The following is a 22,436-nucleotide window of genomic DNA, read 5'->3' as shown; positions in this document are numbered from 1 at the left end:
AATAGAGCTGGGATCTTTATTTCTTTATTTTCTGGTGTGACAGACTCCTGAGACTGAGCACAGGAGCAGCATAATCCCAGTGTTGCAGCTGAGTTTAGTGGGGAAATGCTGCAGAGCCTGCCCTGAGCTGGGGGAGTGATGTCTTCTGGCCTCAGCCTTGGTGTGCTTGTGCTAAAATTAACAGTTCTGTGTATATTTGTGCTTTTTATTTTGGTATCTCCTTTGGGGTAACTCGTTATTTTTAAAACACACTTGGCCACCTCAAACCAGCTATTCCTGTGGGGATATTCCCTGGATATTCCTGTGGGGAGACCAGCAGTGCTCTGCTGTGGGGAACAGACTGGCTGTGAGACAATTCCCAGAAAGGCATCATCCCAAACCTAGGCAGTTGATTTTTTTTTTCCCTTGCCTTTAAAAGCAGATCTACACGATAAAAAAATTTGCACCACTGAAATTGATATTATAGTTGTCATATTTTATAAATACCAAGATGTTAATGAAAAAGAAAGTTTAAAGGGAGCAGACATTGGTTTTGAAATAGCGGGCACGGATTTTTAGGCTGAGACTTGTGGTTATTTTCATGTCTGTAATTTCTCAGGGTAGAGACTGAGTAGAAGTCTATAGAAGTCTGGGCTACCTCAGTACAACGATAAGTCAGGGCCTTTAGTGATACAGTGAGGCCAGAATGAGGATTTTGGTGGGGGGCTTCACGTAACAGTGGAGCATGGAGAACATGCAGGTCAGTAAAAGGGTACTCACACAGCACTACCAAGGCTGCTTGTGCCAGGAGACCCCTTGGCTGCTCCCCAGCCTGGCCAGACACCTCTTTCCTGCTCCCGTGGGAAGGAGGTGGATGTTTCACCCTACTTCATAATCCTCACTTTAGCATTGGTCACAACTGATCAGAACCCTTCAGGAAATGGAGATGCTTACAATGACATTGGTTTTCATGATAAATCTTTCTACACTTGAACAACAACAACAACAACAACCAAATTCTTCCAAGTTGCACACATGAAAATAGTAATTTTAAAAATGTTAATGATAAATAGGCTTCTCGACCCACACCTCTTGCAGCCCTGCTTTGTGGGTTTGGCTGAGTAGGAGTGGCAGTTCAGAGCTGTCTTTATGCCAGCAATGAAGCAATGAAGCACGGGCAGTTCACTCTCAATCGCACTTTTATAAAGCTTGATGAGAATTTCTCTGTGAAAATTAAGTTATTCGGTTTCAAGATAGACTACTTATTTGTGAATTTTGGTAGTGAGAAGTGTCTTTAATGTCAACCAGCGCCTGAAGGTGAGCTCCTCAGCTGACCACGGCTGGGTGCTGCGGTGTCCCTGTTGTACTCAAACTCTGGCATGTGCCTGTTCGTGACATCTTTAAATACTGTAGGAATGAAAATCTGAACGGTCTTTGTAACAGCAGTAACAAAATGGTCACAAATTAACTTTCATGTTATTTACTTAGGTTTTGTCTTTATGCCCAAAGCAAAGGGATCTCCTTCCTGGAAGATCGCTGCGGACAGGAGTGACCCTAACAGGACAGTCCTTTACGGCGGCTGGAGGCAGGAGTGAGGACAGCCTGAGCCTGCTGTCAGCGCAGACCGTGTCAGCGCGGTCCAGCCGCGCCGCGCTGGCCGCGGGCCGGGCGCTCTCCCGTTCCCGGAGCGGGCTCTGTGGCCGGGCCGGGCCCGTGGCCCCGCTCCCGGCGCGGGGCCCTGCGGTGCTGCCGTCACCGTCCGTCCGTGCGGAGGAGTCCCAGCCGCTTGCGGATGAAGGCGGCGATCAGGCGCTGCGGCCGCTGCTGGTACTCCCACAGCACCTCGTGGGACGCCCGGATCTGGTCCCCCTGCAGCCGGTCCAGGAGCGCCACGCACACGACGGCGGCTGTAGGAGGGTGAGCGCGGTCACCTCGCGGCCCGGCCCTCACGGCCCGGCCCGGCCCCGCCGGCCCCGAGCGGAACGGGCCCTCACGGCTCGGCCCGGCCCTCACGGCCCCCGGGCGGAACGGGCCCTCACGGCCCGGCCCGGCCCTCACGGCCCCCGGGCGGAACGGGCCCTCACGGCCCGGCCCGGCCCTCACGGCCCCCGGGCGGAACGGGCCCTCACGGCCCGGCCCTCACGGCCGGAACGGCGGCCCCGGCTCTGCTGCCCGGGCTCTGCCCCGCAAACCCTCCGGGGCTGTGGCAGCACGGCCGGGACGTGCTGTAGGGCCAGGAGGGGCGTGAAGGGAGCGAGCTGTTGGTTTGTCCAGCACGCACTCGGGTCTTCTAATGCACACTTGGGTTTTTACTGAGCTATGAAATTTGCTTTAGTGTCCTTTTCTAGATAAAATCATTAAGGATGTGTGTTTGGCCTTCTGACACAGAACAGGACCCTTAGAAGGGGCTTAGTCCGTGTGTGGGGAGGAGATGGAAGCAACACGACTCACCTTTGAGGCCACACAGTCCACACAGGGCAGCGAATGCAGTGGACTCCATCTCAATATTCCTCACGCCAGCCTCATAAGCCCTCCTTAAGTACTCCAATTTTTTTTCACTGGAAAATGAGCATAATGCACCATCTAATCTCCCCTGACCTGGAAAGGAAGCAGAGAACTGTCATTATTGGCCTTGTGTGGTGTCATGGGGCATAGGTACAAATGAGAAGACCAGCAGTGCCCACATTCTGTCTGAGGCCCACAGAGTTTTCCTGTGAGCAGTTGGTTAATTCATAGTCCCCTCAGTGTTAAAGCCAGCGAGATGTGTCTCTGTATAGGGGAAAGAATGACACAGGTTTCAACACTGGTAAAAGGTCGAGTCAGCCCTCAGGAAGGAGGTACCAGCGGATGCTGTGCTCTGTGGGAACAGGCCATTGCTGCGTATCAGCTGTGAAGGTCTGCCAGGTTAAATCCCAAAAATGCCAGCTGACTCCAGAAGAGGTTCAACAAGCTGTGCAGAATGGGAACACTGAGGAGAGGAAACCCCTTCAATGTGGGTTTAATTTTTCTGCAGGGGCTGCTGTGGATGGAAGCTGGAGCTGCTTGTGGAGGCATTCCTGGTGCGGGCAGCACCGGTGTGGTCGGGGAGCTGTGCCAGGGCACTGGTGCTCCCCTGCTGCAGCTCCAGGAACCGCTGCAGGCAGGACTAACACTGTGTTCAGGGAGGGCAGCCATCCCGGCCCTCTCCTCCAGCCCCTCCGGGGGCTCTGGCTGTGCTGCTGTGTGCTCAGAGCAGACCCGTGCCCCGTGCAGCTCCTCCTCTCACAGTGTCTGAGGGCCGTGGGGCAGGAAAATGCTTACCTGTGGCTGGCCAGCCTGGACCACCCTTCAGTTTATTGCTGCTCCTACTTTAATCCTCTCAAATGGCTTTTTGTTTAAATAAAATATGGACTTGAGCAATACACAGATGGCTGCATCTGCAAGCAGATCTAAAGGTTTATAAATAGTGCTCAGATTATTAATTCTTCATTTATTACGTTTCATCTACTCTGCAATCAGCATTTAATTTTGCAAAGGAAATGGTTCCAGAGTAACCAAAGTTTGTTTATGGAAATCTCACAGGCAACCTAATGTTTTCCTAGTGTTTGGTAGCTCTGAATTGACAATCTGGCTGTAGGGGAACAGCTTGGTGGCAAACTCAGCAAGGTGCAAGATGGTACTGTGTGTTCCCAGGGTGGCCCCTGCTCTGCCTGGGCCCCCCAGCACCACGTGGATCTCTGTCTGCAGCCCTTCTGGGGCCTGGTTCCCTGGATAGCTTTGCCCATGGAAGAGTGGAAAGGCTTGGCATTACGTGTGGTGAAGAAGGACAGACAAAGCTGGTTTTACCTTCGTAGAAGTCGTAGGTGCACATGGTATGGCCAATGAGCGTGGGGAAGTCGGGAATGTCCCTGCCGCAGGCGAGTAGTTCCTCCGCGAGGTCCTTGTCCAGATCGGTGCTCCGCACCACCACATCATCCAGCACCACCTGCTCAAAACGTGGCTGGAAGGAGGAGTCCACGGCCGTGTCAGTGATCACAACGGACCCAGCCTCGATCCCTGTGGAAATGGAAGCTGAGGCTGCCAGAGCTCATAACACCGGTGTCCTGCTGCCAAACTTCAGCACAGTAGGAAAATCTCAACAGATCTGTGTGTGCTTGTAGGGCTCTTCTTTTCAGCGAGTAAAGAAGATGTCAGAGAATAATTGGAATTCATGAAGTAGCACAGATGTACAAGTAAAATGTAGAGAATCAGCACAGGATAAGTGATTGTGAGAATGTGTCACTCACTCCTATGAGTCACTCCTATGAGTGAGTGACAGGAGATTAGCTGCTTCTGGCTTGCAGAGATCATGTACCCCCTACCAGCTTGTGCAGGCATGGGCAGCACCACTGCCTCAGCCAGGAGACACGGATTCATTTGGTTCACCACTAATCCATGTTTTCTGTTTTGAAAGTGACACATGGCTGTAGTGGAATCAAGGCCTTTGTAGATTCTGGGAATGTGCACTCTGCCAAGCCAGTCGCTTCAAGTTTTCTGAGTTTGACCCAAAACAAAATACCATGTTTGATATTTAGAGACCTGAAAAAATGCTAAAGTTCAGAGCTGCATGACCTATTGCTGAGAGTTCTTTTTAATAATAGCTGTTTTGCTCTGAAGAAAGACCATGAATCGCTTACCTAAGCCCCCTGAAGTACCGATGCGTATAATAGTGACATCCCGGCATTTTGCATGGTGCAGCAGTTTGATCAGCTCGTGAAGCATAATGGAAATGGAAGGGATGCCCATTCCATGCTTTTGGAAGGAGAGAGAAGAGAAACATCAGTCCCCACGAGGCTGCGGCAGGTGACAGGTACATGACTGCAACAAGCTCAGGGTTATGCTGTGGCCTCTTCTGCTGATTATGTCAACAGCAATTTTTTTGAGGGGTAAGAGACATCTTGGGGTCTTTTTAGTCTGTCCAGGTGAGGTGTCTAACCTCTTCTCCTCCCCTAGATGCTTTAAAGGTTCTTCAAGTTATTAGAGCTGGTGTTCATCCCTGGGGACCCTGTGAGGGCACACAGATGGTGCCTGTCCTTCAAGGAAGGTCCACAAATACATCCCAACATCTGAATGCTCCCAGAGCTTCCCCAAGCATTGCCAATCCTTACACTATGTGCTGACTCACACTTTGTTGTGTCCTGCTCGTGCTCTGGGAGCAGTGAATTTCAGTGAGAACAACCGAAGCCTTCACTTCTCCATGTACCTTCCAGCCTGTCCTCACCCCCACTGGAGCATCCCTGCTACATTGCTGGGCACAATGGACAGCAGAAGGGTTTGTGTCCCTCGGTGAGGACAGGCTTCAGGGTCAGGTGTTTGCTGCATGCCTTGCAGGCTGCCTGTCCCTCTTCCTGGCTGACATTCCCTGCCCTGCTGCCCTTCTGTCCCCAGCCCTTGCCTGGCTACCAGCTCCCCACTGCTGGCACTGGCTTGTTCCCATCCTCCACGGACAGTGCTGCCCCACTCCCCAGGGCTGGCAGATGTTCTGCAGGCCTGCAGCTGCTGGGGCTTCTGCTGCATCTGCCCAGTGCTCTGTTGCTTGTTCATCTGTCTTCTGCTCCATTGCTAGACCAACATCCTTTTCTTAGCCTAACTTTCAAGTAAAAAAAGTGTTTGGTGCTGTGGAGTTTGGTTTTTCCTCTTGAAAATGCCTCAGATTTTTTTGATCTTGCTATCATCTTCAAAAACGTGAAGGAAGCGTGTATGGAAGCCCCATTGATTAAGGTACACAGCCAGTTCTTGTGTTGTTTTGTCTCCTTTCTCTTGGCTGTGAGACCAGTGTTCTGTTTGCCTTGTATCATGTTTTAAATATGAAACCTTTTTGCGTGTTGTTATTCTGGAACATCAGCCTGGCTTATTTGCTGATGCCTAAAAAATTAATTCTCATTGTAAATATTCAGAGCTGGAGTCTGTGTTCCTGCCCCTGTATGTTTGAGCTCAGTTGTGTTTCTAAGCAACTTGCAGAAATGTGATGTTGGCAGCAGCTCTGCATGATGCTTCCCAGGGCAGCCATGTGCTCTGCCCCGTGTCTCCTTCTGCACTGGCCAAAGCTGGTGCATGGCCACAAGCTCAGAGAGGGTTTGCCTCTGGCCGTGTCACTGCTGCTGCCAGGCTGCAGAACAGCAAATCTTGTGGCAGTTCTCCCCCTTGGATCCTCTCAGACTGATTCCCTCAGACTTGATTCCCTTGGTCAGGATTGGTTTGGTTTTGTCAGAGGGAGCTCTGTTGTGTGAGTGATTCCATCTGCTGTGAATCACACTTCAGACTAATCTTGTGCCTGAAGAAATGGAGTCAGGACCAAGCTTTTGGGTGTGAATGCTCCCCAGCACAGCCTGTGTTTGCTTTTTCCTGTGTTCAGTGCCAAAAATCCTGCTCTAAAAGAATAATTAATAGTAAGGCCAGCTTTTTCTTTTAGAGCTTGTATCAATGTAATACTCCCAGCAGCATTTCATACTTCATGTGTGGTGAGAAGTGGTTTTGCCTCCCAAATGGAGCTGAGCAGAACATGTGCACGTCTGTTACTAATGCGGCCCTTTCCAAATGGAGAGAGCAGGTGCTGGGGAATGCTATTCAAAGAGGTGCAGCTTTGCTGTGGCTGAGGTTGCACTGGTGGTAGTGACTGAAGAGTGAAAAGAAGGAAAAACTCTGCTGGTGGGTGCTGGGGGAGGCGAGGGCATGTGAGGGAGAGGTCGTGCCAGCCCGTCCCTGTGCCGGGGCACGGCCCCCGCGCTGCCCGGCTGTGGGACCCAGCCAGCAGCAGCCCCAGACGGCCCCGAGAGCGCGTCCCCAGATGTGTCCCCAGCCGGCGCGGAACTCACGCTGATGGAGAGCACGGGCCCTGCCCGGTACATGGCGTAGCGGTCCGAGCCCGCGCAGATGTCAGCCACGTCCTCCCCGGCAGCTGCCAGCCCCAGCTCCCGCCGCATGAACTGGGCAAACGCCCTCATCCTGTTCGGGCTGCCGCCAACGCAGACGAACTGAAATAAAGTATCAGCGTGTTGTACTTAGCTAGAGCAGGTACCGCAAGTCAGCCTGGATGTGGCGGTGGTGGCTGTGCCAGGCACATCTTCCCAGAGAAAGCAGCGGACGCCACTTCCTCACCGTCAGTCAAGGGACATTGGAACACCTGAGGGTCACAAAACCAGGAGTTAACACAAAACTCAGGCTGTCACTCTGGCAGGGTGGTGACTACCCTGGGTCTGGGCAGCCATACAGCTGCACATACTTGGGTATCAGTCCTAGGCAAGAAAATCTAAAATAATTCTGCAAATTTGAGCTGGTAGTATCACCACTGATAGCAAAGCAAACCCAGATATTGGAGGAGCTCATTGGTTAATTTATTCTATGAACAATGCTGACTGCAATTAGAGAGCACTGCTGATTGCACAGAGGCCAAAAAGTCAGGGAGTAAAAAGGACAAATTTTACCTATTAAAGGAAAATATGTTCGCTGAAGGTAGGAGGAGGATGAGTGTGCAGCTGCCACGGCAGTGCTGATCCTGCTGCCAGGGTGCAGGGCAGCAGGAGCCCACGCTGTGCTGTGAAAGGCTGCTCCAGCCCTGGGCACTGAGGCTCTTCCCCTGCACAACTAGGGAAAGACTCTGGTTTGAAATGAAAGAGGATGCCATCATGACAAGTCAGTTTTGACAGCAGGTCTCAGCCAAAAATAGGACATTCTCCTTCCCATGTCTCTAGTAGATGATGATCAAGATGCTTTGGACAAATGCTTCCTCTGTCTGTCCTCCAACATGGGGACAATATTAAATCAGGTTTTACAGAGCTACAGGTTTCTAAAAGGACAATTTTCTGTTGTGATTTCTGCCCAAAACAAGCAAGGACAGACAACCTCCTTGCCCAGGCTGCTTTGGCTGTGGAGTCCCTTAGCTGAGCAGCCAGACCCCACCCCACGGGAGCTTTGACAGCAGCAGGGCCCAGCATGGGCCGGTAGCACCGTGGGATGCACAGCTGGAGAGCCTGTGCAGGGGGGAGCTGCTGCCTCTGGACCTGCTCTTTACCTTTATGTCCCCAAACATCGCTGGCAGGTTGTGCGTCTTCGTTCCCAAGTCCAAGTGGTACAGGACGTCCTCCTCCATCAAGTCCAGGTGTGGGTTTTTAACAAGGACAAGCCCACTCCTGCAGGGAGAAAAGGAGGAGATGGGTTGGGGCACCAGGCAGTGCCCACAGGGAGGGGGACAGGCTGAAGTGGGGCACAGGGCAACCTGGAAGCTCCACAAGGGTACACACAGCCATGGTGTTGGACAAGGGATGGGACAGGGACAAGGGACAAGCCAGCTGTGTGTGGTGTTTGGACCACATTGTCTTTCTGCTCCACGTAACCTGTTTGACACATCTGTTATTCTATCTATGTATCTGGCAAAAAATATGTCTCGGTATTTATCAATTTTGTCAATGGCTACCTTAGTTCTTTCCTTCATAGGGTTTTGCCAGCAATGCCCAGGGGTGATATACTGTGCTGTTTTCTATGTGACAGTTTATTAAGCTCTTAGCAAATCAGGATTTCACACTTGTCCCAAATAACTGCCTGGCAGGGTGAGTGCAGACACTGCAGGCAGCCAGAGGCCAGCTTGCTGTCCCTTTCCATCTGCTCTAAGGGAAGCAACTAACTAACAATGTAGGTTAGTTTTATAAATGAGGCTTAAAGAAACCCAGAGAACATTTTTTTTTCTCTTATTAAAACAAATTCAGATGTTCCCCTGTTACTCACCCTGAGTAACCTGTTGTTTCGGTCATAGTGGCTCCGCCAGAGTCAGCTGAAAGCGATACCCTGCCAAAAAGGTAAGGAAAACACTGCCTGTGTTCTCAGCTGTCCAGGTTTAGAGCTCAGAAGAGGTTTCAAGGGGCTCTGCAGGGGGTTAAATACCTCCTGTGCTTTGTGCAGCTCCCAAGATCAACAGTGGCCAGTCCCACTCCTGTGTGCCAAGGTTCCTCCCTGGCTGGCATGGTTCCTCCCAGACTGCCTTCTTGGGCAGGTGCGTCACCAATAACCTTGACTGGCGGCCCTATGGCCGGGGCCAGTGACCTGCTGGCCCTCTGGCCGGTGGGGAGGGCACCAGGCATGTGGCTGCACATGTGCACCCTGGGGAGGTGGCTTGTCTGAACTGGATGTTGCTATGCTACCCCTGGGCTGTGTTTTCTTGGCCCTGGGGACTGAAGGACAGCCAGGCTGCTGGCCTGGACACTTCTGCCGGCTGAGCCGTTCTCTGGTCCCAGTAGGTGCAAATCCAAAACGTCCCTGCATTTGTCTGGGGTGCACAAAACCGGAATTTGGGCTGTAGCCAACCTCCAGCCCTGCTCAGAACAGCTCCTGGACCACCAGCCTGGCCTGGGGAGGCTAATTTCACTCTCAGCAATGCCCAGACAGCACTGTTGGCTCTCATGGTCCGCCCAGCCCTGTCTCAGCCCAGGAGCCTGTCAGAACAGTGTGCAGTGTACCAGGGACAGCCTTGCACAGCTCCCAGTCCAGGGCAGCCAGAGTGCTTGGGGGGCTGCAGGGCGAGTGTGTGATGCTCCCGCAGGAGCAGAGGAGACTGGTCCTGCTTCCTGTCCCAACGACAGGAGACACTGCCCTGGAAGATATTTCAGGCAACTGCTGCAGGGGCAGAATCTGGCATTTGCTGTTGGCCTCTGGGAATTGTCGATGGAAGCTCTGATAATTAGAGAAGTGATAGGTAATTAATTACTGGGTGAAAGCACATTGTGTGGGGTTCACTTGCACCCTGCATTCAAACAGTGATGCAGTCCTGCTTTCCTAATGGGGAGGGACAGAAATTGTTGTAACTGAGGAAGCCTTTCCCTGAGCAAATGCCCATTTTGCTACCCATCCAAACCCTCTAAATTGCAAAACCCTGTATAAAAATAAGCAAACACTGCAAGCCAGTGGCCTGGGAACATGTAAATTGGGTACCTTGCCCAAGGTAGGGTCAGGATAGCTCTGAGAAGGAGAAGGAGCAGAGCTCTCAGGGATATTTCAGGCTTGCTGGAGTCATACCAAAGGCAGGCTGGAAGGATTTCTCTGCTCTGATGAAGTTCTCCCTCCCTGGATGCTGTTCACACATGCCTGCCAAAAATGACTTATTACTGATGCTCTACAGCACTCCTGAAGAGTAAGGATCTGGAGACTCTTCTCCCTTTCAGAAAGCACCAGATTTCTGCGAGGGGCACAGAAACAGTTTCCTTGGGGCTGCACACACCTTCTGCCTGCTGAAGGCACTTGGTGCGATTGCTGTGGTTTCGGGTGCACAGCGGATTGTGCAGTGGGCTCCAGGTCGTGCAGAGCTTCCAGTCGTGTCCAGTGGGAGTTACCTGATCTGGGGAACAGAGCAGAAAGTTTGTTGCTGTTTGCCAGAGGTGGCTGGGAATGCTCTGGGGGAGGTGGGATCAGGCTGAGGCTTCCTGTGGATTCTCCTTCTCTGGTCTTGTCTGGTGAAGGAACATGAGGCTCTGGCTCTGCACCCTCCTCCAGCACAGCTGGGCAGGGCTTTCATCGGGGAGCGAGGGTTCAGCAGAATGGTGGATGGATGGGTGGGCGAAGGACAGACAGCTGGACGCCTGAGTGACTCTGTGGCAGAGCATGACTGTTCCCACATTCTGCCTGGGGTGGTAAAGGCAGTACTTCCATGTCTCTGCCTGCCTTCCATGGCAGAGTGTTTCTGGGCATACCTGGAAGGGTCCACACCTGCATGGTTCAAACCATCCCACGATAAAACAATTTTCCCAAGCACATGGATAACTTCTTAAATATTTTCTTATGAAAAATAGTGTTCCAGCACAACCTGCTGGGACATCCCTGCCTGGTGGTCAGCAAAGCCCCTGCCCTGCCCTGCTGCAGCCTCTGCCCCGGTGTGCTCAGTCCCAGGCAGAGACCTGCCCTGTGCTGGCAAAAGGGGCAAGATTTTGGAAGGTGTCTCTGCTGAGTGAGTAAGGACAGAGTCCCCTGGAGCCACAGCTCTGTCTGGAATGTCAGGCTGAGAACTGGTGGGAAAGCAATGTTCCTGCAGTGTTTGTCCCTGCTGTGCCCAAGGTAAAAGGAACCAGTGTGTTCTGTTTAAGTAAACATGATTGCACCAAGGGAAGCGGTTGGATTGTGCTTTTGGCTTCCCAGAAGTGACGTTGAAGAGAAGGGACAGCAGCCATCACCATGGCCATTCAGGTTTCAGGGCCTGTCTGGCTCAGGTCAGCTCCCTGCCTGGCCAGTACAAGCAGTCCCTCACCTTTGGTTCCTTTGTCCATGATTATTTTTCCCATGGTTGTACTTCTTTGGGATGGCTTTCAGTAAATCCCAAACTGAAGTGTGGCTGTTCTTTTCCTACCTCTCCTGCTTTCCATGGCAGAGGCTGCAGAATGGAATGGAATAGAGTAACACGAATAGAATAGAGTAGAATAGAATAGAATAATGGACTAGGATAGGATGAATACTAAAATAAAATGCTTTCCGTTAAAAGGGACCGCAGTGCTGATCTAGCCCAGCTGCCTGCCTGTTTCTCTTCCTCAAGGGAGTGTGGGGAGGTGGGGATGGTGAGAAGCAAAGAGCACTGCCCCAAGTGAGTGTTTGTTTGTGCCTGATTCAGAGCTAAATCCAGCCTCTCCAAGTGCCAGGCAGTGGAGCTGTTACCATATGTGCTAGAGGATGACAAATAAAGCACGATGAAGTATACGGCAGAATAACATATGGCAGTGTAGACAGGCTCTCGGCAAGGGAAGAGATGGGGAGAGCCAGCGCTCCCCGCGCCCATCCGACACCTCTTGTCATGTTAAATGCTATTTTAGAACAGACAGCGATGGCATCCTGTGCGCGGCAGGGAGCTCGCACCCGCCTGTCCTGCCAGGGCTCTGCAGCCTTGCTCCCAGCGAGCGCCGGCAGCTCCTTCTCCACTCGGCTCGTCTCTGCCTTCCGTCCCGCCGTGCTGCTGCTGCTGCTGCAGCTCCCTGGGGTGCTGATGGATGAGATACTCCAGCAGCCTGGAGCTCAGCCCTGTCTGTGGCTGCCGGGTCGGGCTGGGCAGGAGGGGCAGGTGGTGCCCGTTGCAGGAGTGAGCTCCTCCATCACAGCAGGACATGTGAGCCTGCGCTTGGCCTCATGCTTCTGCTTCGATAGCAGAGAGCTGAGGAACGTTCACAGTCCGAGGGATGACTTGTGCATTCCTCTAGCGATGATTGCTGGCAGTCGGCGTAAGGGAGCAGCAGAAGCACTGGGAAGTGTTTTACCTGACAGGAGGAAAGCCATGTGCCAGCAGCACAAAGATTTCCTGCTCTCCTTACCCGGCCTGTTCTGCGGAGCCAGGAAAGCAAAGTGTGGATTTTTATCAGCTGTTTGCTCTGGCTCCATGTTTTGCCTTGTTTATTATTGGTATAAAGCTGCTCTTGGCATTGGGAGCAGACAGTAAAACACTCCCCAAAGGATCCAGGCTCCACAAACCCTCGGGACACTAGAGTAACTGCAGCTTGTCGTCAGGACATGTTTCCCCTGAGGGGAAGCACTACTGCAAAGCCATTTATTTCAGGCAGAAATCAGCTGCCTGACCTGTGTCGCTGTTCAGGATTTATTCAGGAGCTGCTGATCTGCCAGTCCTGTGTCGCCCCACAGGAGGGGCTGAGAGTGCTGCTGCTCCACTGCAGGAATGTTCCTTAGAGTTGTGGACAGGCACTCTTCCCGCCATTCCCTCTCTGCAGCCTTGCCCATGGCAGGTGGGATTCACCCTGGGAACAGGCAGGGATTTGCCTGCCCTGCCCCAGGGCAGGTGGGGGCTGTGCCCATGCTCTGGGTGCCCTGCCCTGCTGGGCTGCCCAGGAGGTGAGGACACTAGGGTGGCAGCCACGCACCTCTGCCCTTGCAGGTTCAAGGAGCACCAGGCTGGCCCCACACAGGCCTTGGGAAAAGGGTTCTTCTTAGGTTTAAACCCAGTTTCTGGCTGGGGTTGGTGCTGGCTTGTTGCAGGAGTAGGGGTCCTGGCCTGGCTCTGCCTGGCTCCACATGGATTGCTGCTGCCCGTCATGGACAGATGCCTTCCCTGGCCCCACATGGATCTACTTCAGCAGGAAATGTTGCTTCTGGCATCTTGCTTCTCCCAAGACTGAGCTCCTTTCGTGCCTCCAGGCAGGATAAAATTGGTGAGAAGGAAGATGAACAGTGGGCCAGTTTGGCAACAGAGACCTCTCATCCACCCTGGGGCAGGTTCCCCCTTGCCATCCTCCATGCTGCTTTTTGTTCCCTTCACACTGCAGGGGTGGGTGAGCTGCTCCAACCCTTCCCACCCCACTGCAGGGATGGGTGAGCTATTGCCTGCTGGGGGTACCCACAGAGGTTTGTGTAAATGCCCAGTTTGCTGTGACAGAGCAGACCTGGGATCGGCAGTGGAACCTGCAAGCGAGCCCCTCTCTGCTTGCTCCCCTCCTGCCCAGTGCTTCTCTGATCTCCAGGCTTCGAATCCGGATGATGCCTGGCATTTTTTCTCCCTTTTTCTTTTATTTTTCTTACACAGGTATTTTTATCCTTTGTCTTTCACTCTTTGGGCTTGTGAGTGCCTGTTGCAACCACTGGTGCCTGTGGGTGCAGGCAGGAGGGAGGGCTGGGAGGAGATTTCGACAACAATAAGGCTGATGACGCAAGGCCTGAGCACAGTTCATAGAGCCATGCTGCTTGTCAAGCCCAATCACGTCTCAGAAACAGGACAAGGAACAATTTCCCATCAGGAAACATGGGGGCTTGGGTGGCTGAGCCCCAGCACGGTGCCCCCCAAAGCTGCCCTCCTGCCTGTGTGCCCCACAGGAATGGAGTGCCCACCGCTGGTGCAGGGCTGGAGCGTGGCAGGATGTGGTCCTTGGCCCTGGCAGTGTGGTGGTCTTAGGGGCAGCTGCTGCATCACCTCATGTACTGGATTTGCCAGCATCTGAGCTCACTGAGCAAGGCTGTTCAGACACTTTCCTGTGCTCCATGGGGGATTAGGGGCTTCCATGCAAGGGCAGACTTACGCTGGCCCCACTATTTCAAAATTAAGCATCCAGACCCTACTTTGTCCAACTTTATTGGGATGGAAACAGCTAAAGGGAAAAAATGCTGGTTCCAGAGGAGGCACTTAGTTCTGCTGGTGCTGGGTTCTGCATTTCAGTGCCCTGTGGAGATACATGGAAGACCCCAGCAAAACCATCCCTGCCTTTCCTCCCTCTTCTCTGCACCCAGGTAAACCAAGAAGGCTTGAAGTCTGGTTTTTTTTTTTGTTTTTTTGTTTTTTTGTTTCATTTTTCAAACAATTCCTTTCCTTTTCCCCATGTTTATCATATTTTCTGTCCCTGTGTCCTTTCTCCTTCTCCTGCAGGAAGGCTGGAGAGAGAGAGTTTGTCCTGCACCCCTCCCTGACCTGCTGTTGTGCTCTACCCATATGGGAGACTGAGGCCCCAGGCACAGGGCAGGCAGAGACCATGGAGCTGGAGACAGGTGGGAGAAGCATGATAGGGGTTTAAAATAATCACATGAAAATCAAAGTGGTCTCTTGCAGCCTTCAAGACAGATCCCTGCCTTTCTCTGAAACTCTGAGGACCAAGGACCTTGATGCAATTAAGGGATCTGGCACCTCCATGCTTCACCAAGGTTTTCAAGGTTTAAAACCATCATGCTCAGGTGTGCACACCTTGGGGCAGGGCTGGGTGGATGGCACTGCTGGCTGTGCTGCCAGAGGAGATACTCTGCACGAGCATCTCTGTGCCGGGCCCCTTGCTGGGCTGAGGGGTCCTGTGGGTGCCCAGTGGGCTCTGTGCATGTGCTGAGGGCGTGGGGTGGCAGGACAGCCCAGCTCCTTCCTCAGCTGCAAGTGGTGGTACTGCCTCACTACTTGGTGCCACAGCTGTTCTAGCTATGCTGCATTTCTAATGTGCAATAATACCGTGCATTTTCCTTGTGTGGAAAGCTCAGGATCAGAGGCAAAGCCCTGCAGTGGAAGGCAGGCCTTGCCAGCATCCTGCATGGGAATGCAAAAGCACTTCATGTCAGCAGTGCTTGCACTCGTCTGCAGAGTGTTTGAAGAGATATTCTAAAGTACCTTAATTGTGATTTCAATTATGGGCACAGAGCATTAATCTCTGTCAGATCTGGAGCATGTAAACCTCTGCCCATCTGCAGTGGGATGTGCAGTGCTGCACGTGAGGAGTGGGCAGGGATCCCCTTCAGCTTCCAGGCCCATCCTGGTGCTGGGAGGCTCCGAGTGGATGTCCGTGTGTCCCAGAGCCGGGCACTTGGAGTGGAGGCAGCTGCTGCCACCCCATCCCTCCTGCCCATTCCTTGCTGCCCGGCAGCAATTCCTGCAGTGCCGACTGAGTGCCCGGCGAAGAGATGGCTAATGAGGGAATTAATGACGGATTCTGCGTCCTGTTTACCAGGAGTTAATTTTCAGAGAGTATTTCCAGGAGCCTTTCAGCATCTCCAGCTCGAGACTGGAAGGAAGGAGACAGGTGCCACCTTGTGTGGAAACGTTTCTCCGTGCAGCGGGCACAGACAGAATTCCTTTCCCCATTTTCTTTTTGCAAACTCCTCCCAGAGGCAGAGCGCAGCCAGCCCTCGAACAGCCCCTCCAGCTGTTTAAGGGCGCACAGCGGCACGGAGCCCTCGCAGAGGGGGTGACGGAGGGCGCTGCTCGCTCAGTTACAGCGAGTGAAAGCCCCAGGAACAGGAGGGGCTGCAGGGGCCGAGAGGCTGGACACGGCCTGGAAACGTGCGCTGGCAGCCCAGAGACCCCCGGTGTCCTGGGCTGATCCCAGTGTGGGCTGCAGGGGAGGGGGGATTGTGCCCCTCTGCCCCTGTGCTCAGGTGAGACCCGATCTGCAGAGCTGCCCCAGCCCTGGGCTCCAACATCAGAGGGACCTGGAGCTGCTGGAGAGAGCCCAGAGGAACCACGAGCTGCTCCAGGGCTGGAGCCCCTCTGCTCTGGGGCCAGGCCAGGAGAGCTGGGAATGTTCCCCTGGAGAAGGGAAGGCTCCAGGTAGACCCTATAGCCCCTTCCAGGGCCCAAAGGGGCTTCAAGAGAGCTGGGGACAAAGTTTTTAGCAGAGCGTGTTGTGATAGGACAAGGTGTAAACAAAAAGAGGAGAGAGAGAGATTCAGATTAGAGATTAGGAAGGCGTTCTTGGCTGTGAGGGTGGTGAGACCCTGGCACAGGGTGCCCAGAGAAGCTGTAGCTGCCCCATTCCTGGAAATGTTTACACAGAGGTTTGTCCCTGCTTCCCATCCCCTCACCCAGCTCTCCCTGTGCTCTAGAGCTGAGCTGGGGCAGCAGCACCCTGCTATGTGCTGCACCACATTCCAGCCATAGTTTATCCCACAGGAGAGCTGTGCTCCCAGAAAGGACCCTGGGGCACAGGGGCACAGGTCTCAGCCTGACACCCTCCAGCAGAGACCAGGACTGATGCCTCCATAGCACAAGGGGTCAGGGCAGCAAGGGACAGGGTCTGAGCAGCTGATAGGGAGGACAGGCTGAGGGAGCAGCAGCCACAGTGAGGACAGTTCTCATCCTTTTGTTCTCCTAAAGCCAGGCATGAAGTTTATTTTCTTCTCCAATAGCTGATTAAGAGGCTGCTTAGGGCAAGACAAGTAATTAATCGTCTGATTCGGGACAGGGAACTGAAGACTGCTCACTGTGATGCTTCTGGACAGCTGGGATGGGACAGGGGGAGAAGGTCTGTCAGTACTGGAAGTGACAGAAATAACACAGCAGTGTATCAGAGGGCAGGCAGCCCAGCACAGCCACAATGTGCCATGAAATGCTGTTGTATTTAAATAAACACTTCGGCAGAGCCCAGATTTCTTCAGCTCTTCTGAGACTGGCATGGCTGAGGGTACAGCCTGACTCGTGTCCTTCTCCCTGGGTCTGCAGCCCACTCCTTTCCCTGCTCTCAGGATGGAAGAGCACATGCCAAGGCTGCTCCAAAATACTCATTATGGTTTTCCAGCTCAGAACGTGGCCACTGTCTCCAAGCAGAAGCAGCCTGTCACAGAGAGGTGCACGTGGTGAGACCCTGCTGAGCACACATGAGGTGGGGAGTCTTGAGAGAGAAGTGGGAGAAGAAGATGCTGGTGGCTGAGATGGCTGCTGGCCCCTGCTTTGCTCCTGCAGAGGTGAGGGCTCCCTTGGTTCAACCCCAGGGAGAGAGATCTGGAGACTGGCTCAAAAATCTGCAGGTTAAAAAATGGGATTTTTTGCTGTATTGTCTGACTGAGCCTTTGGCGTTTCCATCTCGGGCTACTTGCTGTGGCCCAAAGGGTCAGAAGTGTCTCTTCTTGTTCTGCACAGCCCCTGAGGTGTCCAGTGTGTCCAGGACCTATGGCTTTGGGATGACCCTAAGCCCCTGGAGCCAGGCTGGGAGCCACTGCTGTCCTCCTGCTGTGCCCTGGTGCAGGTGGATCAAACCAGCTCTCCGAGGTTACCCTAGCAAAGGGCAGATAGAACCAGGAGCAGGAGGAAGAGACACCTTGGTAACAGCTGAAGGTTCTTTAGGCTTCCTCAAAAGCCAGGAGCATCTTTATTGGATGGGGTTGGGGCTTTCTGCTTCTGAGTCCTCTCGCCCTACTCCCTGCTGGAAGCAGGAGCACCCCAGGGCAGCCTGGGGCCCCGTGCGGCTCCATGCGGGCACAGAGGGCTGTGCTTGCTCTTCCTTTCCTTTCGGGCCAGTTTTGTGGCCTGACAGCCGGGGCTCTGGAGGGAGCAGGAGCGTCCAAGCACACGCCCTGGCACAGGCGGGACCGAACCAGGCACTTTGAACCACCCTCTCCAGCTGCTGCCTGTGCCTGGAGACTGGCTGGCTGGTGACTGAGCCCTGTCCTTCTCTTTCCTCCTCTCCACCACACGGACCAGTTCGACAAACTCTCCACCGCCCTTCGTGTGCCAGCACTCGGCCCTCCCGGAACCCCAGCGGGATGTGTCGGTGCCGGTGCCAGTGCCAGTGCCGGTGCCGGTGCCGGTGCCGGTGCCGATGCCGGTGTCGGTGCCGGTGTCGGTGCCGGTGCCGGTGCCGGGGCCGGCGGCTCTCCCCAGCCACCCCGCTGCTGCCCAGCCAGCACGGCCCCGAACGAGCCAGGGAAGGCTTTGGGAGCCTGCAGCTGGGGCTGGCAAGGGGACACGAACAACATGTGTTACAAGCCCTGGAACTTAAATATTTTGCTGCTATAAATGTTAGCAACGAGAGCTCTCGTTACATTTAAATGGCAGATGACAGAAGCAGAGGCCAAAAAAAGCTCCTTCCCAGCCAAGCAGAAGGAGAGGGGGCGAGTGCGCCGCCGGGGCCGGCGGGACACGGGGCTGGAGCTGGGGACGCCCGCTGAGGGCAGGAGCGGGCGCGGCTGCCGTGCCTCGATGGAAAAGGCACTTGTGGTGCTTTGGTCAGCAGGACGAGCACGGCACCGGGCAGGGCACTGGGAGGGGCGCTGAGCTGGGGCAGCGAGCGGGTCACCAGCACCCCATGCCCGCGGGAGCCGCGATGGTGGCCCGGGGGACCGCTCCTCCTATCCCGCGTTGGGCCTGTGAAATGGAATGGAGCTTGCCAGCATTTCCGCCCCGATCCCCCGTGCCTGGTGACTCCGTGGTGGGAGTTCCACGGGCAGAACCTTGGCCTGCAAAGGCTCCCCCCTAGCTGGGGAGTAGTTTTCATCGTTTATGTTTCGACGTAATTTCAATAAATTCCAGTTGGCTGTTCCTGAATAACACCCAGAGCAGAAAGGAACTGTGCAGCCTTGTGAAGTGAATCTTTGCAATTAGAGAACTTGAGCACTTTTTGGTGGGTGTTTTGCTGGAAACAAAGCACTGCATGTGATGGGCTTGGAAAGCACAGGACTAATTACCAGGGCTATTTTAAAAAACGGCATGAAAATGAGTTATGCTGCTAATGCTCAGATGCAAGAACATGGTCTGCTTAATTTAATAATACTGTGTAATTTGTGTAAAACCAAATTGGTAGCAATTATACATTATTGTTAATTACTTGGAGCTGGGCTCTCCTCGCTGTGCTGAATTGCACCTGGCTCCCCAATGCCCCAAAGTCCATGGGGTTTGTGATGTACAGAGGCACACGAGGTAAGGACCTGGAAAAGGAGAACTGTGGAAGGTGCTTGGGCTGAGGCGCTCCCCAGAGCTGCTGGGACCGCAGGCGTGTCCCGGTCCTGTCCCCACACTCACGGAGTGTCCCGGGGGAGTCGGTGGGAGCTCTGCATGCCGCGGAGCTGTTGGGACAGGCCTCACCGGCTGCTCCAGCAGCCCCAGCGCGGCCCCGACTGTGACTCACAGCCTGACTCACAGACGCCTGATGTACTCCCAGTCACATTCAGCACAGCTAAATATTAGAACAAGCTCTTTAATTTCAAACCCAAGTGCTTCCTGGGGTTTTCTCAGCAGCTGTGCTCGGGCCAGTTGCTGTGCTGGGAGGGGCGGTGATGCAACTTTGCTGCGTTGCAACTGCCAGCTTTGCTTGTTTGCATGCATATATGCAGATATATATTTAGAAATTTCCTCAAGGCAGAAGAAAATAATTCATGCTAAGCAGGAGCTTGGAAGGTCACCTGTATTATTATTTCTGTACCACAGCTCACCTCGAGCGTATAAGCAAAGTCTTTATGTGCTGATGTTAATAATGCTAAAGAGTTAAAAACCTCAGCAGCTCTGAAGGCAATTATCAGGCTGGCTTTGTCATGCACAGCCCCATTTTGTGTGCTGCACCTAAATTGTATTTTACTGTGTATTTTAGAAGGAACAACAGTGTTTGTTAGAGGTGTTTTTTTGCTGTTGGGCTCCATCTGTCCCCAGGGCCCTCCCAGGTGCTGCTGGCCTGGGCCAGACCCCAGCCCTGCCTCTGTTGGTCTGGGGCAGTGCTCACCACTCAGCAGAGCTGAAAAGGCACAGGAGTCCAGAGGGAGATGGTTTTACCAAATTAGGGGACTGGTCTGAAGTCCAGCAGCCCCCTCTTTGAAACATTTCCTCCATGGCATCTTTCAGCTGTGTGAGCTGTTTCTACACTCCCAGAGCATTGCAAAGTGGTCTGACTTGAAATCCCAGCTGCTCCAGAGAGAGGCAGAATTTATGAAGAATCAAGGCAGTTCAAGTTGCCATGGAAATCGTTTCAAAACAGAGAAGCCCGATTTTGCTATACTTGCTGTCTTGGGAGGGTTTTCTGTGTGGAAGGATGACAGGGTGAACCTGCCCCATAGCTCAAGGGATGCTCTGTGTGCGCTGTGTTCTGGGGCCCACAGACTTCTGAAGGCCACGGTATTTGCATAACATTAATGTGTTTATTCTGATGTCTGTGGGTGCAATTTGTGCCCACAGTGCTCCTTTCACATGGACACACCATTATTACACCCGATTAATGCAAACATTGTCCAGGAAGAAGTTCCAGACTGTTCCCCAGCATGGAAAAAGCCACATGAGGTTCTCCTGCTGGGAACTGGAAGGCCCCAAATTTAATCACACTCTACTCCTTGCAAAGCTGTACAAAGTCAGCTGTGTATGAATACCCCCATCAGATCCACTCCAGCTTTCCTTGGGGGACTGTAAGATACCTGACAAGCCAGATGCTTTACTACCCTCACTGCATCTGAGGCACAGAGACAGCCCCGTGATCCTCCCCAGATCTCAGAACTGGCACTTCTGACTCTGAGATGGCACTGCCAGCCACTAACCCAAACACTTTGTCATGGTATCCCTCTCAGACTGCAGCCCTGGTTTTCTCCCCAAGTAACGTTATTACAGATAAAATTCTACTTACAGCTGGAATTTCCTATCAGCAATTCAAGAAAAGATAATTGAAAAAACCCTGCACTGTTTGTAAAGCATATTTATTTGTAAGGATGCTTATGATGATAAATAAGAATTGGCATTCAAAAGAACAGAAAAATAGCCCTGTTTATAGATGATGCTGAGATTACTTCAGTAGCCTAATTATTCCCTCTGCTTCACTATTAATTAGAAATCAGTGGCATGTAAACTGTACGTGATCCAGCTACAGGAGGCTGTGGGCAGGAGCTGCCTAATTCCAGTTCCCAGCACTGGTTCCCCCCGTGGCTGTGAATGAGCCCTTAGCAACAGCTGTCCCTTGGTGAGCCATGCGTGGGTTACTCAATGACAGGTTCCAAAATTCATATTCTTCTACCAGATATAAAGCAGAAACTTTTTCATGCAAAGTGCTTCTAACCCATGTGGCTCCTCGTGCCTCCTGGGAACCCCACAGGCATTAGTGAGGGGTGGCTCTTAGCCCAGCAGTGTCACCCTTTCCTGGGAGCTCGGATAACCACATGGGCTGCCACTGTCAAAAGTGCTGTAGGCTGCAAATAAAGCAGGTGGGTGTTCAGAAGTGTTGGCTGCCACCTGTGGGGCCTCAAGGGAAACTTGGCACTTCTGGAAATGTAGCTGTTTGGTTAAATTTTGAAAAGCTGTATTAGATACCCAATCTTTAGTCTTCTCTTTTGGAAAATGGTCCTTGTTAGAGCCGTATTTTCTCCCGAGGAACACCTACACTTGAGCTACTTGAATGTCACATTCAGCTACTTGGCAGTACACTGTGGAAAATCACTGGTCTTGTGCTGTTGAGCCAAATGTAGACCTATTTGTATTTTTAAGGGAATTAGTATTCTTTTCTCTGTTTAAAACATTCCTATTACTCATAGTGAGTCAAATCCTGGCCCCATTTGGAGGGCTGTGCATAAATGGGCTGTATGCACAAAGGAGCTTCATTGGGAGCACTTTCCAAACCCTCTGTCCACCTGCCTTTTCCCAAGGGAACGAGCATTCGCCTCCCGCCCTGGCACCGCTGCTGTGATTGCTACCCACACTGTCCAGCCTGACTGTGCCACGTCTCCATGTGTCCTGTTCTGCTCCTCTGAGCTCCTCACCTCCTGTCTTGCAGACGCTCACGCTGCTGCTCGGGAAGCACTGCCCATGAGGAGGAAAAGCACAACCATGTCCCTTGTGACAGGGGAGCAGAATCACCGAGTCAGGTTGGAAAAGACCTCCAAGATCATCGGGTCTGACCTGTGCCCGATGCCCACCTTGTCACTCTGAGCAGAGCACTGAGTGCCACGTCCAGCCGTGCCTGGAGCACCTCCAGGGACGGGGACTCCAAACCTCCCTGGGCAGCCCCTGCCAACATCTGAAAGACTTTGGAGTGGTCTCTCCTACGGAGACCCGTGCCTAGGCCTCCTCAGCTGCAGGTGGTGGTTTGGGCAGTCTCGGGGCTCGCTGCCATCACTGGGACAGCACCTGTGGCTGTCCCTGCACAGCCCCGCGGTGCCTGGCCACGAGGAAGCCTGTGCTGGCTGCTGTGGGTGCTGCAGCCTGCAGGCCTCACGTGCATGCAGCAGAGCAGTGCTGCAGCATGCCCAGGAACAGACCCGGCCTGGCCTGGGGCACGGGCAGGGTGAGCCTCGGGGACCGGGAGGGCAGCCCCGGCTGACCC

General features: G+C 53.3%; 1 protein-coding gene and 1 long non-coding RNA gene across 2 annotated transcripts; one reads left to right on the top strand and one right to left on the bottom strand.

The window, feature by feature from the left end:
* Positions 1 to 1,443: 1,443 nt before the first annotated feature.
* On the bottom strand, positions 1,444 to 8,848 carry UPP2 (uridine phosphorylase 2). The gene is made up of 7 exons (XM_053947512.1): positions 8,719 to 8,848; positions 8,009 to 8,126; positions 6,813 to 6,971; positions 4,635 to 4,749; positions 3,805 to 4,014; positions 2,431 to 2,577; positions 1,444 to 1,886 (listed from the first exon to the last, which is right to left on the bottom strand). The coding sequence occupies exons 1-7, from the start codon at positions 8,742 to 8,744 to the stop codon at positions 1,732 to 1,734; spliced, it is 930 nt and encodes a 309-aa protein (XP_053803487.1). The 5' UTR covers positions 8,745 to 8,848; the 3' UTR covers positions 1,444 to 1,731.
* Positions 8,849 to 12,341: 3,493 nt separating this feature from the next.
* Positions 12,342 to 22,119, top strand: LOC128791103 (uncharacterized). Its single transcript, XR_008431975.1, has 3 exons — positions 12,342 to 14,190; positions 14,327 to 14,628; positions 21,888 to 22,119. It is a non-coding gene; the product is annotated as an uncharacterized LOC128791103 (long non-coding RNA).
* The last annotated feature ends 317 nt before the right edge of the window (positions 22,120 to 22,436 follow it).

Source organism: Vidua chalybeata, chromosome 7 (genome assembly GCF_026979565.1).
Source record: "Vidua chalybeata isolate OUT-0048 chromosome 7, bVidCha1 merged haplotype, whole genome shotgun sequence".
NCBI classification, from domain to species: Eukaryota; Metazoa; Chordata; class Aves; order Passeriformes; family Viduidae; genus Vidua; species Vidua chalybeata.
The sequence above is the reverse complement of the archived record's forward strand: the minus strand, read 5'-3'. Positions and strand labels throughout refer to the sequence as shown.

What these genes read in the sequence shown, in the direction of transcription:
- UPP2 (XM_053947512.1), bottom strand. Translation starts at nt 8,744, where the DNA reads ATGACCGAAACAACAGGTTACTCAGG. An exon ending in CGATGTTTGGGGACATAAAG is followed by an intron (nt 6,972 to 8,008) that starts GTAAAGAGCAGG and finishes ACTTTATTTCAG; the next exon opens with TTCGTCTGCGTTGGCGGCAG. An exon ending in GGCCCGTGCTCTCCATCAGC is followed by an intron (nt 4,750 to 6,812) that starts GTGAGTTCCGCG and finishes TCCTTCCAAAAG; the next exon opens with CATGGAATGGGCATCCCTTC.